This window comes from Xiphophorus hellerii, chromosome 16 (genome assembly GCF_003331165.1).
Source record: "Xiphophorus hellerii strain 12219 chromosome 16, Xiphophorus_hellerii-4.1, whole genome shotgun sequence".
Classification (NCBI taxonomy): Eukaryota; Metazoa; Chordata; class Actinopteri; order Cyprinodontiformes; family Poeciliidae; genus Xiphophorus; species Xiphophorus hellerii.
Genome location: NC_045687.1, coordinates 3,479,545 through 3,492,833, shown reverse-complemented (window position 1 = coordinate 3,492,833; position 13,289 = coordinate 3,479,545). Strand labels below are relative to the sequence as shown.

The 13,289-nt window shown below is 37.7% G+C and overlaps 1 protein-coding gene across 3 annotated transcripts in view; it reads left to right on the top strand.

Moving 5' to 3' along the window:
- ppfia3 (PTPRF interacting protein alpha 3) overlaps window positions 1-12,928 on the top strand; it is a 38,791-nt gene extending 25,863 nt beyond the window's left edge. The window contains exons 22-32 of one of the 3 annotated variants that reach the window (XM_032587850.1): window positions 471-552; window positions 631-831; window positions 4,615-4,680; window positions 5,095-5,121; window positions 5,284-5,459; window positions 6,359-6,456; window positions 6,788-6,963; window positions 7,508-7,576; window positions 7,651-7,813; window positions 9,031-9,095; window positions 10,418-12,928. In XM_032587850.1, coding sequence (XP_032443741.1) covers window positions 471-552; window positions 631-831; window positions 4,615-4,680; window positions 5,095-5,121; window positions 5,284-5,459; window positions 6,359-6,456; window positions 6,788-6,963; window positions 7,508-7,576; window positions 7,651-7,813; window positions 9,031-9,086 — 1,114 coding nt within the window. In that variant the 3' untranslated portion in view covers window positions 9,087-9,095; window positions 10,418-12,928. Of the gene's footprint in view, window positions 1-470; window positions 553-630; window positions 832-4,614; window positions 4,681-4,837; window positions 5,122-5,283; window positions 5,460-6,358; window positions 6,457-6,787; window positions 6,964-7,507; window positions 7,577-7,650; window positions 7,814-9,030; window positions 9,096-10,417 lie in introns of those variants that run through there. The other 2 variants (XM_032587851.1, XM_032587852.1) reach the window with 2 other exon arrangements.
- Window positions 12,929-13,289: the final 361 nt, after the last annotated feature.

Genomic DNA, 13,289 nt, shown 5'->3' with positions numbered 1-13,289 from the left:
TTTTTTATTGTCTGGAAAACGAGTCGTTTCAAAAACTTTTCAATAAGTCGCATTCCAGGAGCACTATGCCGTTACCTAGCAACCCCGACAGAGTTCCGTCTGTCGCCTAGCAACCCATACAGGGCTCCAGCACGTTTGGTCAGTTGGTTTTACTGTCAAATTGTTTTGTTGTTGACTTACCATCCGGAAACTACTTGCTGCATTCTTGGTGGTTGTGCAGGAGGCTCCACTTCTGCTTTTCAAAGATGTACAGTTATATAATTGTGCTTATTTGGATTTAAAGTGACAAGAGTCCCTAAAACAGCTAAAATGTCATTATCTTAAGAATTATTTTGTGCCAAAAATGTCATCAACGTTTTGTGTTTCCATAGACTATCCTGACCTGTTCAAGGAAGCATAATAGGTCACTTTTAATTATTTGCTTTATCTGGTTTTCAGTTTTCAATTAACCCTTCTTGTCTGTTTGTCAGACATGAACTTCTGGAAGAAGCTTGTCGCCAAGGACTTCCGTTTGCATCTTGGGATGGACCGACTGTTGTGTCTTGGTTAGAGGTATGTCATACTCAAATTCTAATAAATTCATGGATTATTAAGCACAATTTTATGTCTAATTGTGTCACTTCCTTCCAGCTGTGGGTCGGTATGCCCGCCTGGTACGTTGCGGCGTGTCGCGCTAACGTAAAGAGCGGCTCCATCATGGCCAACCTGTCGGACACAGAGATCCAGCGGGAGATCGGCATCAGTAACCCGCTCCACCGCCTCAAACTGCGCCTGGCCATCCAGGAGATGGTGTCCCTCACCAGCCCGTCTGCCCCAGCCAGCACTCGCTCAGTAAGGCTTCACTTTGGTTTTATTATCTGCTTTTATCTGGGTGAGTGCACCGTCACTAAAGGTTGTTGTCGGCAGGTACAACCCTTATGTTCGCTGTGAAAACACAAAATCTTGCCAAGTATTTTTTATCTGGATTCTAGTGCAAACATCTTAGCACACTTGAAATAAGAAAGAAATAACTTAAAAGTAACTTTTGAGCACTATACAGTATGGAGCTAAATTGAGGCCAAAAAGTTTGTTTAATTTTTTTTTAAACTGAAAAAGAACATATTTAAAATGAAAAAAGTTTTTAAATTGAAAATGTGTTGAAACTGGAAAAAAAATAATTTGACAAAAATGTTTAGAAGCTGAAAATAACTTTGAAACAAGAAAAGATTTGGATCTGAAAAAATAATTTAGAAACTGAAAATTTCAGCTTCAAACCACTGACATTTTTTGAAACGGAAAGAATTAAAAAGAAAATCCTTAATTTTTAAAAAATTACGTCAGAAGCAACATTGAAAGTGAAAAAGCAAGTAGTGAAGCTATAAATACAACTTTTGGAATGTAAAAAAAAAAGAAGCTAATTTTCAGTTTCAAGTTGTTTTTTTTTTAATCAGTTTCAGTTATGAAACAAACTTTATGGCCCAAATTTTGCTCCTTATTTTAGGAACTAAATTTTAAATCAATAATTTCTTAATACTGATGAAAAAGAAAAACTTCTACTTCCACTGGCAGATTATTTGATTTATAACAAGTCAGTTTTCCTATGTTCTAAGTGAAATAATCTGCCAGTAGAACTGGAGTATTTTCATCAATATGATGGGATTATTGACTTAAACAAGCTCCCGTATCTTGCTGAAAACATTCTTGTGAGTTAGCTTTGTCTTATTTCAAGAACACTAAGATATTTGCAGTAGAAACTAAACCAAAATTACTTGGTAAGATTTTGTGTTTTGCAGTGTTTCTCACATTGTTCTTATTGCTTTATACACTTTTTGTTTGTAATACTTTGTTTTGGTTCTCACTATATGAGCTGACCTTAGCAGTCTTGTAAAAACTTTTTCTGAGTTTTCTTAGTAGGGAGTTGGTTCTTTTTGCTCTGTCCAACATGCAGCTTAGTGTTGCTGTTCATACTTGGTGCTAACACGAAGGCTTAGCGATCCAATAACAAGTTGACAGCTGCAGCTATGTGTGTTCACACTTTGTGTTGAAATGCATCCCCACATGCTCAGTTACCAAGTCTTCATGTAAATAAATATGCAGCCTGCGTCATACGGCAAGAACATAGCATGTTTTTGCTACAAAAACACATTCCTTTGTCCGAACGCTGACATATAATTCATTTTAGATTCTTATGAGTCACATTTACTGCAGAGAATTAAAAATACTTCAACAAGTTTGTGCAAAAGAAGAGAAGTAAATGATCGTACAATAATAATCAATAATAATCTTCAATCCTGTTTAGAATTATTGACAGTTTTCTGTACAATTATTTTCTCAAAAATAAAAAACATATCCCATACATGTATTGTTTGATATTGTTATGAAAAAATTGACTGAAAAATGTGCATTTTTACATTTGGGATGTTTTTTTTGTTGTTGTTTTTTTTTTAACTATAGCAGGGTTTGGCTAACCCCAACCATAACCATCTTTACTTTTTCTGTACTTAAACAGCATAAAAGTTAAATACATCACAGACTATGCATTAAAGCATGCATAATCGCTGTAGGAGACAATTCAGACTCATTAAAAACTGTAAAACTCTCTAATGTAAACAGGGATTTTTAAGGCGCATGCTAACCTTAGCATTGTTAGCAGCTAACTGTTAGCATGTCGTAGTATCCTCACAGAGCTTACAAACTGTTTGAAACTTGTCTGTCACCATTTTACCCACTCAAAAATAAACATAAACATTTTTAGTTAAACAAATAAAGTAATGATTTTATTTTTTGTAGGGACGGGAATGTAGATCCAAAAATTCCCACTTTGAACATCCTGAAGCTACGCCTGAAAGTACCAGAACAGCACCCCGAATTTTCTGTCAAATTTCAAACTACTCCCTGCCTCCGTTTATATTCCTGTATACATTCAGCTGCTGAATTAAAACACAGTTTTGGATTTGTGTTCGTTGTTTTGTTTAAGAATATCAGCTTGATATAACTTTCCTCAGGCGGCAGAAATATTAGCTTCATATCTGGTGAAAAATGCCTTCTGTAAACAGTTCTGTTAAACTCTGCTGCTGCCAAATGTCTTGGGAAAGTTTTGAAGATAGGAGTTTTTCTGGAGCTGGAAGTTTTTATTAACTCTTCCCTGGAATAACCTGGATTACCAGAATCCTCAGTAATGAAATGCTTGCTCTCCTGGACGCCGTGTCCTCAACCCGTCCAGGTCGAGTTCACACCTGTACGTATCCATGTTGACGAGTGACCAGATACAGCAGGACACCAGATCTGAACAACCCAAAGGCTACGAATATAAAAATCTTTCCAAGGTGTGACAGATCTGCCTCTGGCTAACCTTGCATGCACACAACAGGAAACACTACAAAAACAGGAAACCTTTTGTTTAGTTTCTAGTGAAAATATCTTATTGAACTCTAAATAAGACGAAACTAACTTAGAAAATTCCAAGTTATTTCTAGAAAGTTTCTGGAAATAATTAGAATTTTTTTGCTGTTGTTTTATTTGACAGAAATTTACTCCTCTTCTTTAATTTCTTAAACTCAGAAAATTTCCAAAAATAAAAAGAATTTCACTTGTGAAACTCAAAAATGTCCAGGTTTTTCTAAAACAATTTCTGAGCTTTGTCTTGCATATGTTTCTCTTTTTGAGTTCAGAAATGTTCAAGATTTTTGTAGAAAATTTCTTAGATTGATGTCAAAATTTCTGAGTTTTTTCAAAGTTGATTTTTTTTTCTAGAAAAAATTGAACGTTTTTTTTTCTAGAAAATTTCTCAACTTAATCTCAAATTTCTGAATATTTTATCATCATTTTTTGAGTTTTCAAACTCAGAAATTTTCTAGAAAATTTTCTAGAAAATTTCAGAGATAGCTCTAAAATGTTCTGAGTTTTTTTTGATGGGACTGTGTTCTTATTTTATCCAAAATGTGAACATTTTTGAATTATGAAACTCAAAAATGTCCAAGTTTGTCTAGAAAACTTCTGAGCTTACTCTTGCAAATTTTCAACTTTTGGAGCTCAGAAATATAAAAAAAAAAAATCTAGAAAATTTCTGAAATTAATCTCAAAATTTCTGTTTTGTCCAGCTGTCTTAGACAAAACAGCTAAGACAGCTGTTTTCCAAGTTTCTTTTTGAAACTTGGAAATTTACAAGTTTTTCTAGAAAATTTCTGCGATTAATTTAAAAATTTGCTAAGTTTTTCGACAGAAATGTATGTTTTATATCTATATTAGCCCTAATACAGCGTCATTCTTCTTTCTATCGGATGTTTTTTGTTTTAAAGAAGATTCCAGAAGAAACTTGAAGTTTCTCCCTGATTGTTGTGGAATTTGACGCTGTTGCCTGGCTGGGTTTGTCTTGGCTTTACCTCTCCTGCTGTTTGCTTATTTTGATTGAAACGTTGGGAAACAATCATTCAAAGGATTTCACTCGACACCCTGAACAGATACTATCAGCTCAAAGAAACCGGTTGAACGTTTTGTTCCTGTAGGACGCCTTGCTGCTTGATTGATGGCTCCTGTAGGGAAATCTTTCACCTCCGATGCTCGAGGCATAAAAGGCAATCTGTGTTTTGTTTTTTAACCTCTCAGAATAAACGTCTGTGCTTACATTTTTTGCAGTCCACCAGCAACGTGTGGATGACCCACGCAGAGATGGAGTCCCTGAACGCCGCCACCAAGCCTCCGGTTAGTGGTGCCGTTTCCCGTCAGATTCCCTTTTTATGGTCAGGATTTGTGCATAATCGTCTGGTCTGGTCTGAATCACGTTGATGAGTCTCCCCCCTTCCTCCTCTTCTTTCTCTGTATTTGTCCCTCTCTCCGTCTGTCTCCTCTGTGGGCCCAGGCCATAGTGTTGAGCATCTCCCTGTTTCTACGTGAACTGCTTCAAACTAATTACCCGTTCACTAACACACTGTTCCTCACTTTTGTCCTCTTTTCCTGCTGCTGCTGCTGCTGCTGCTGCTGTGACCTCTCCCTCTTTTGCTTCTCCTCATTCATCCCTCCATCCGTCCACACCGCTTCTTCCCTTCCCTTCCCCCCACCACTCCACTCGCTCCGTCTTCCTCTCTTTCTGCCTTGTCTTTTCTCTCGGCGTTGCAGGAACTGAAGGAGTTCAGCTGGGATCAGGTGAGGATCACATTTTTTCATATATTTTTTTTTTATTTTACTAACAAAACGCGCCGATTATTTTGTCAGTTCCTTCATCTGCAGTGACTCATGAGCGCTCAGACGTGAAATGTAAAGCTGAGTGTGATTCAGCGTCGATCATCTGCGCTTGTCCCCCTCCAGATTCTGGCCTACGGCGACATGAATCATGAGTGGGTGGGCAACGACTGGCTGCCCAGCCTGGGCCTGCCCCAGTACCGCAGCTACTTCATGGAGTCGCTGGTGGACGCCCGCATGCTGGACCACCTGACCAAGAAGGAGCTGAGGGGACAGCTGAAGATGGTGGACAGCTTCCACAGGTACGGCGCGCCGTCAACACTGTAAAAAACTGACTGCTGTTCCTTACTTAAAACATGTATGCAGATTTGTTGGTTCAAGATTTCTTTGTTTTCATTAAATTAACTGAATTCAGAGTTTTGATCTCAGAAGATTAAAGTCAGAATTCTGACTGAAAGTCAAAATCCTGAAATTTAATTCAAAATTCTGAGAAAAAATTCCGAATTCTGAAATTAAAGTCAGAATTCCGAGAACAAATAGTAAAAATTCTGACAAGAAAAGTCAAAATTCTCAGAAAAAGGTTCGAATTCGGATAAAAAAAGGTAAAATTTCTGAAATTACAGTTAGAATTTTTAGAAAAAGTTAATTTAAAAAAAAAAACTCTGAATGTTGAGAAAAACAGTAAGAATTTTTGACTTAAAGTAAAAATTCTGAAATTTAAGTTAGAATTTTGAGATAAAAGTCAGAATTATGAGTTTAGTGAAAATTTTGATATTACAGACGTTCTAGAAACAAAGTTCTGGAATCTTTTTATGTTAGAAAAATGCAATTTGTTTTAACGTGTTGAAATTCATGTAATTTATTAGTCAAAATTACCACTTTAAATTTCCCAAACTTTTATGTTTTAATGCGTTAGGCTTATAGCTCATCTGTTTTTGCTTTTTGTTGCACCTTTTGAACTGAGTTTCTGAAGAAACTGAACTTATGAATCACTCTAATTCATAAGTTTGAAGTTATTTTTACTGAAAAACTGAGGGCGTTTTTCAGGGGAATCTTCCCGTTGTTGCGACAGTGACGACTCGGCGTGGCGTCAGATCAAGGCTCTGTGCTGAAAGCCTCAAGTGCTTCACAGATTAAAAGCGAAGCCCCCAGTTACCTGCTTGTACCTGTTAAACTCTCCTGCTCTTTTGACCTTGCCCAGGGTCAGTTTGCATTACGGCATCATGTGCCTAAAACGCCTGAATTACGACCGAAAAGAGCTGGAGAGGAGGAGAGAGGACAGCGTCCACCAGAACAAAGGTAATCTCCTCTTTTTAATCATCTTACTTCACCATTTCTGCTAAAATCCTAACAGACTAAAGCAATATTGTCTTTCCAAAAGCATTTATTAATAATTCCAGTATAACACAGTTGTTTATTCTTATATTACTCATATTAAAGCTTTATATTTGCAGTTCATTTATTAAATGCAGAATAAATGTAGATTGATCAGATCCAAACCGATACGAGTGGCCGGGTCACGCTAGAGAGCCAGAAACTTTGATTATTTATTAGCTTCTATTTTAGAAACAGGCCTATCAGGATAATTTTATGACTTTATCGGTGATCAGACTCTGCTCTTCCTGTCCAGATGTGATGGTGTGGTCCAATGAGCGCGTGATGTGCTGGGTCCAGAGCATCGGCCTGAAGGAGTACGCAGACAACCTCAGAGAGAGCGGCGTCCACGGCGCTCTGCTGGCTCTGGACGACACCTTTGACTACACCGACCTGGCCCTCCTGCTGCAGATCCCCAACCAGAACACACAGGTGATGCATTTACTGACCTAAACTACCAGAACCAAACATGGAGCAGCAGCTGGAACAAACTTCCAGGAAACTGCAAAACAGCCAAAACCCTGAGTTCCTTTAAATCCAGACTAAAACCCACCTGTTTACAGCGGCTTTTCAACCATAAAAAATGAAGCATTCATGTTTGATGTGTATTTCAAATGATGGCATTTGAAACATAATATTTATTGCTTCTTTCATAATTGGTTACTGTACAATGTTTTTATGATGTTTTCACTTTGAAAAGTGCTATACAAATAAATTTGGCTTCAAATTAAGGTAGTAGTTTAGGTATGCTGAACGTGTCCTATAGGTAACCCATAGCAACCCCAATAGGTACTGTAAACGGACTGTCAGTTTCCTGCTTCCCATCATCCAAAAAGATCTAAAATGTCACATCTGATTGGTTAAAATCCAGTTGGTTTTGCAGGAATCTTAGATTCGTATAGCGCCTTCACAAATTTGAATTTAAAGTTGAGTCATAAAAAGTATTTAAAAGATTTTTGTCACTTCTCTCCCGCAGGCCAGACAGGTTCTGGAGCAGGAGTACAACTCCCTGATCTCCATGGGAACGGAGAGACGACCCGATGAGGTCAGAATACTTGGCTTTTTGAAAACGTCAGCATTAGCGTCTTTATTTCACTTGTTGGGTGTTTTTCTGGGCAGGATGGAACGAAGACGTTCACCCGCTCGCCCTCCTGGAGGAAGATGTTCAGGGAGAAGGACCTCCGGGGCGTGACCTCCGACTCCGCTGAGACGCTGCCCGCTAACTTCCGTGCCTCAGCCATCTCCACGCCCTCCGTCACCCTGAGAAAGGTTCAGAGTGACGGTGAGCCCGACCTTTCACCTCCGGAGCTCTCACGTTTAACTCTGTCACTGCAAAAATCTCACCAAGTGTTTTTGGTCTCGGTAAACTTGAAATAAGACAAAACTAACTGACAAGTAACTTTTCAACAAGAAGTAACAAAAAATTGTTTTAGGTCAATAATTCCTTAATATTGATTAAAAATGTGTCACTTGTAACATTTTCCTTTGTGCTTTGTAAGATATTGTGTTTTTGCAGTGTAAAACTGAGCGGGTAATGATGCTAAAGCTAGGCTAACTGAGGCTAGTTGAGGTGCGGATATCTAACTTTTCATTCTTAGAGCCAAAAACAATATTTTTTTTGTCCAGTTTCAAAACCTTTTCAGTTTCACAACTTTTTCCAGTAACTATTGTGTTTGTCAATTTCAGTTTCAAAAAAACTTTTTGAACAAACTATATGGCTTCAATTTAACTCCGTACTTTATCTTTCTGAATAGTTGCTTGTAAGTTACTGTAGTTTTGTCTTATGTCAAGTGTACTAAGATATTTTCACTAGAAAGTAGGCAAATAATACTTTGTAAGATTTTGTGTTTTTGCAGTGTAAAAGAGACTCAGTTAGCTAAAGGTAAGCTAGCACGCTAATTTCAATTCTGAGTTTACCTTTAGCTAACCTTTAGTTAGCTAGAAGTAGTTGAGTCAGCTAAAGTTAAGCTAACTGAGTCTAGTTAAAGTTCTGATCTGTAACTTTTCCAACAACAAAATTTTCCCCCGAGTTTCAAATCTTTTTTTCACTTTCAAACCTTTTTTCAGTTTCAAATAACATTTTTTGAACCAACTTTATGGCCTCAATTTAGTTCCATACCATATCTTGTTACTTGTAAGTTAGTTTTGTCTTATGTCCAGCACACTAAGATATTTGCATTAGAAAGTAGACAAATAATACGTGGTAATGTTTTGTGGTTTTGCGTTGTTTCGCTGCTACTTTAAAAAGTTTTGCTCACTCGATGAGCTTGTCAGGAATTAGGGCAAAAGGTGCAGTCACTAAAATATACAACCTGCTTTTATGTTACTCTACTATTAGCTTACTTCAGGAATTTGTTTCCTCCTTTAGCGGAGGAACCGACAATAACAAGGTGCAGGCTCTTTAAAGTACAGAGGAATGCTATAATCCCTTTAATACCTCCAGAAAGGTCACTGCTGTTACGTTAATGACGTTGTGTTTCTGTCTCCTGGTTTCCAAAGCAGCTAGCTCTGGTGCCCGGGGTGAATCTGCCTCAGTGAGGACGTACTCCTGTTGAGTCGCCGAGGTGAGAACATGTCAATTAAACGGCCTGACAGGGTTCCTCCTGCGTGTGGCCGCTGGTTTCTGTGCTGATGGCTTCCACATGTGTCGAGCGTTTGAACTCGTCGTTTGATGCATTTTGTTTGCTGACCTGTCTGGGAATTTTAGTACATTCCCCCGAGGTCTTCAGTTTACCGTTGTGGTCGGGGGTTTCCATGAACTCCTGGTGGGGCTTGAGTGTCAATGATGATTTGGGATTTTAATCATTTCTTTTTAGCTTTCTTTTTCCAGGTTTAAATTACAGTAATGCATAAACGTAAATACTTGAATTGGTTGTTAACCCAAAAACACTGAACATAAACATTAGTTCTGCTAACGCTGAAGCGCTACACCAACACGGTATTTAGCAGAAGCTAATGCTAATGCGCTAACTTCATTCAACTGAAAGTTTACAAAACAACTTTAGCGCTTTAGAATTGATCTGTAAAAATTTATTGTGGGGGAACAAAGTGCAGTAAATTACTAGGCTAAAACTTAGCTCTGCTGTTAGCGGATTAGCGGATGGCTTGAGTTTGAATTTATTGTTGATTTTCTGTAATCTACAGAGGATCAAATACTTTTTACTTTTATTTGTGTAAACATAGATTGAAGTAGTGCTGCTTTTACTTCAGTGCAGTTTTTGACCTCCGGTCACATTCAACTAGCACTGCGCCCATTGCCTAGCAACCCCAGTTGAGCCCAGCCCTGTTACCTAGCAACCCAAGCAGAGTTCCAGTACATTTGGTTAGCTGGTTTTACCGCTGTATGCGCTGCTGGAAAAACAAGTGTTTTATTTGTCTTTAAAATGCCAAAATTTTCAAGTAACTTTATATTTTGGTCAACCTGATAATGTAATTTTAAAATATTAAATGATTTATCATTTTCTCAGTACTCGAGTCGCTTTTTTACCAAATGCTTTTTCACTCTTGAGTAATTTCTTGGACGGCTACTTTGAACTTTTACTTGAGTAAAAACATGTTGAAGTAGTGCTACTCTCACTTGAGTACAATTTGTGGGTACTCTGCCCACCTGTGGTCACATTCGACTAGCATTCCGCAGTTACCTAGCAACCCCAGCCGAGCCCACCCCCGGTTACCTAGCAACCCAAGCGGATCTCCAGCACGTTTGGTTAGCTAGTTTAACCACTGTATGTGCTGCTGGAAGTGTTTTGTTGTTGATTTACCATCCAGAAGCCACTCTTTTAATCTTTCTAATGCGTCTGCTTGTATGTGTGTTAATAATACGTTAAAATGAAAGATACAGAGAACAATAATAACGAGTAAAGGTGTTTTTCTTTTTTCTCCTCAGGGCGCTGGCTGGATTGGGACTACAGGACCCTCTCACTCATCCACAAAGAACGAAGCAATGACTCTACCAATTAACCTAAACGCAAACCTGGCCATTCTGCAATAACAGTAGCAAAGGAAAATAGGGGGAAAAATGACATGAAGAATGTATGAACTTGTTCTCAGATTTAGTGGGTTGAATCGGACCGGCTGTTTTCTCTCTCCGTCTAAGTGTCCGCCGCCGTTTATCATCTTACAGGCTCAAACATCAGAACGTCTGCTCGACACCAAGGGCCGGGCCAGAACCTGAACTCATTGTTTAGTTCGGATCTAGAGGGTGTTAAAGCTGAAAAGAGATTCTGGGAGACAGACAGATGTGTCGGAAACGACACCGGCGCTCCTTTATTTCCGCTGGTGTCCGGTTTCCGCCGGCGCAGCCCCTTTTTATTGGCCTCCCTGATCCCCACCAGGATCGGGTGGTGTGGTAAAACACGGCTGAATTCAACCACCATTTATGTCCGACCACATCAGAGATCCATTGTCTGTTGGCACCTTGAAGGCGGATAGTGATCTCTTTTGAAAGGGGCATCAAAGGAGGGTATTTGGTGGAGCAAACTTTGTCACCAGAAGCTTTTATGACCCTTAAATTGATTTATGTTGGTTATTCAGACTAAAATAGATCAGCCTTTCACTCTAGTGGCAAAATCTTAAACTGAAAAATTATATTTAAGTAGATTTATTGAAAAGAGGCAGCGTTACTGCTGCAGCACTTATTTACTACATCAGAGTATCAGAGCCAAGCTAAGAATTTTTTTTTTTACAAAAATAAAGTTGTGTGAGTGGAAAGTAGAAATAATATTAGAACAATGTCATAATATTATCAGAATAAAGTCATAATATTACCAGAATAAAGTTGCAGTAATGTGAGATTAAAGTCTTAATTTTGTGGTAAGTCATAGTGTAGAATAAAGTTGTAAAATTACCATTATTAAGTCGTAGTTATACAAGAATAAAGCCATAATATTTTGAGAATAAAGTTGTAATATTTTGAGAACAGTCAATACATCAGCATCAGATTATTATCAGTAGCACCTGATGTATTTACAACTTTATTCTCGTAATATTTTGACTTTTCTCAAAGTATTACGACTTTATTCTGATGTTTTAACAGATTAAGTATTTCCTTATTCGTAAAACCAAAACCAAAGTATAAGCTCTGGTGTAAATAACGCAAAATTCATATTCTGCACAGTTTCAAACCTTCATTTGAATCTCAACTTCTTCTAAAAACAGTCCAAGCACTTGAAAGAAAAAAAAAACATGCAGGTGTTTTTTGGCAATAAAATAATTCTTTTTGGTGCCTTGAAAATGAGCCGTTTCAGAAACGTCACACTTTGCCGTTACCTAGCTGAGCTCCAGCATGATTAGTCAGCCGGTTTTACCTCTATTTGTGCTATACAACGGCTGCTGGAATAGACAAGTGTTTTGTTGTTGACTTACCATTTAGAAATAACTTCCTGCATTCTGTTGGTTGCGCAGGAGGCTCCACTTCTGCTTTTCAAAGATCTACAGATGTATAATTGTGCATCTGTTTGCAGCCATTTTCAGGTGAGAGTGTAAACATTGAGTTGGGGGCTACAGCCAGCAGCAGCTTATTCGGACTCTCCTTTTTTTCTTTGCTTGTGTTTTGGAACTACTGATTTAGATTAAAGCTATGCTATGCTATGCTAACTAGACAGTAGCCTCCAGTTTTACCCAGTAAGAACCGAGACTCCCACCAAGTCACTATGAAGTTTCCACTGGGAGTTTTTTATGAGGACGGAGCTGACAGAGAGACAAAAACAGCCGATCCAAGAGGATGGAAAGCAAAAAAAAATTAAAAATGTGAACAGAAGTTGGTCATTCTACTGCACACACAAGCCATAACAGGAAGGAAACGCTGTCTGTGGAGGAGAGAGGGCAGCCTGAGGAAGCCCAGAAAACAAAACCTTTAGCCTCTGTGTTTACGATGCATGTCCAATAACGACAATGACCTAAAAAAAAAACAACTTTTTTTGGTAGTGAAGATGATATGAGGTGTCATTAAAAAATATATATCTGTATGATAAACCTACAGGGTGGGTTTGGGGCGGCTGGGCGGGGCATCTGGGGGGGCAGGAAACAAATTTGTAAGATGTGTGTATTTTTTTCAGTTGTATTTTATTATTTTTTTTACGATAACTATTTATTTTCTTCAGGTATGTATTGGATAAACGTATGTACATGTTCGGTTTCGTTCTTTGCTTCGTTTGGACGAGTTTTAAGAGTAAATATGAAAACATTGAGAATTGTCATTCAAATACGCTAAATGTGTACATTTTGAGGAACAAATTGTGCAACGATTTAACAGATTTCCATGATTCCAGTGGTAGTAATAAGATGAAAATATCTGAAAAATAAAGAATATTAATAATAATGACAATGATGATGATGAAAATGGTGATGTAAAAGCAAAAATAAATAAAGCAATCCAGGTGGATTTGCTGATAATCATGCAGTTCTTTGTTTTTATTGGTCTGTTTTGTTTTTTCTCTGTTTTTAGGACTATAAATGATACATTAATAGCACAAAGCCAGGTTTTAGATTATTATTTCTATATTACTTTATAAAAAATATTTAATTTGGTATCTTTGTCACGTAATAACAGAAAGAGTCCAGCTGAAATTCCAGTGTGAAAAGCTTCATTAGCTGCATTTCCACTTACATTACAATTTCACAAATAGGAATTATAAAAATAAATTTGCATAATGGAAAAGCCAAACAAAACAAAAAATCCCATTTTTGAATAAGAATGGTATTTTGCTAGGATGAGGTGATTTTGCTGCTTGCAATGACTTATTAGATAGAAAAGAGTA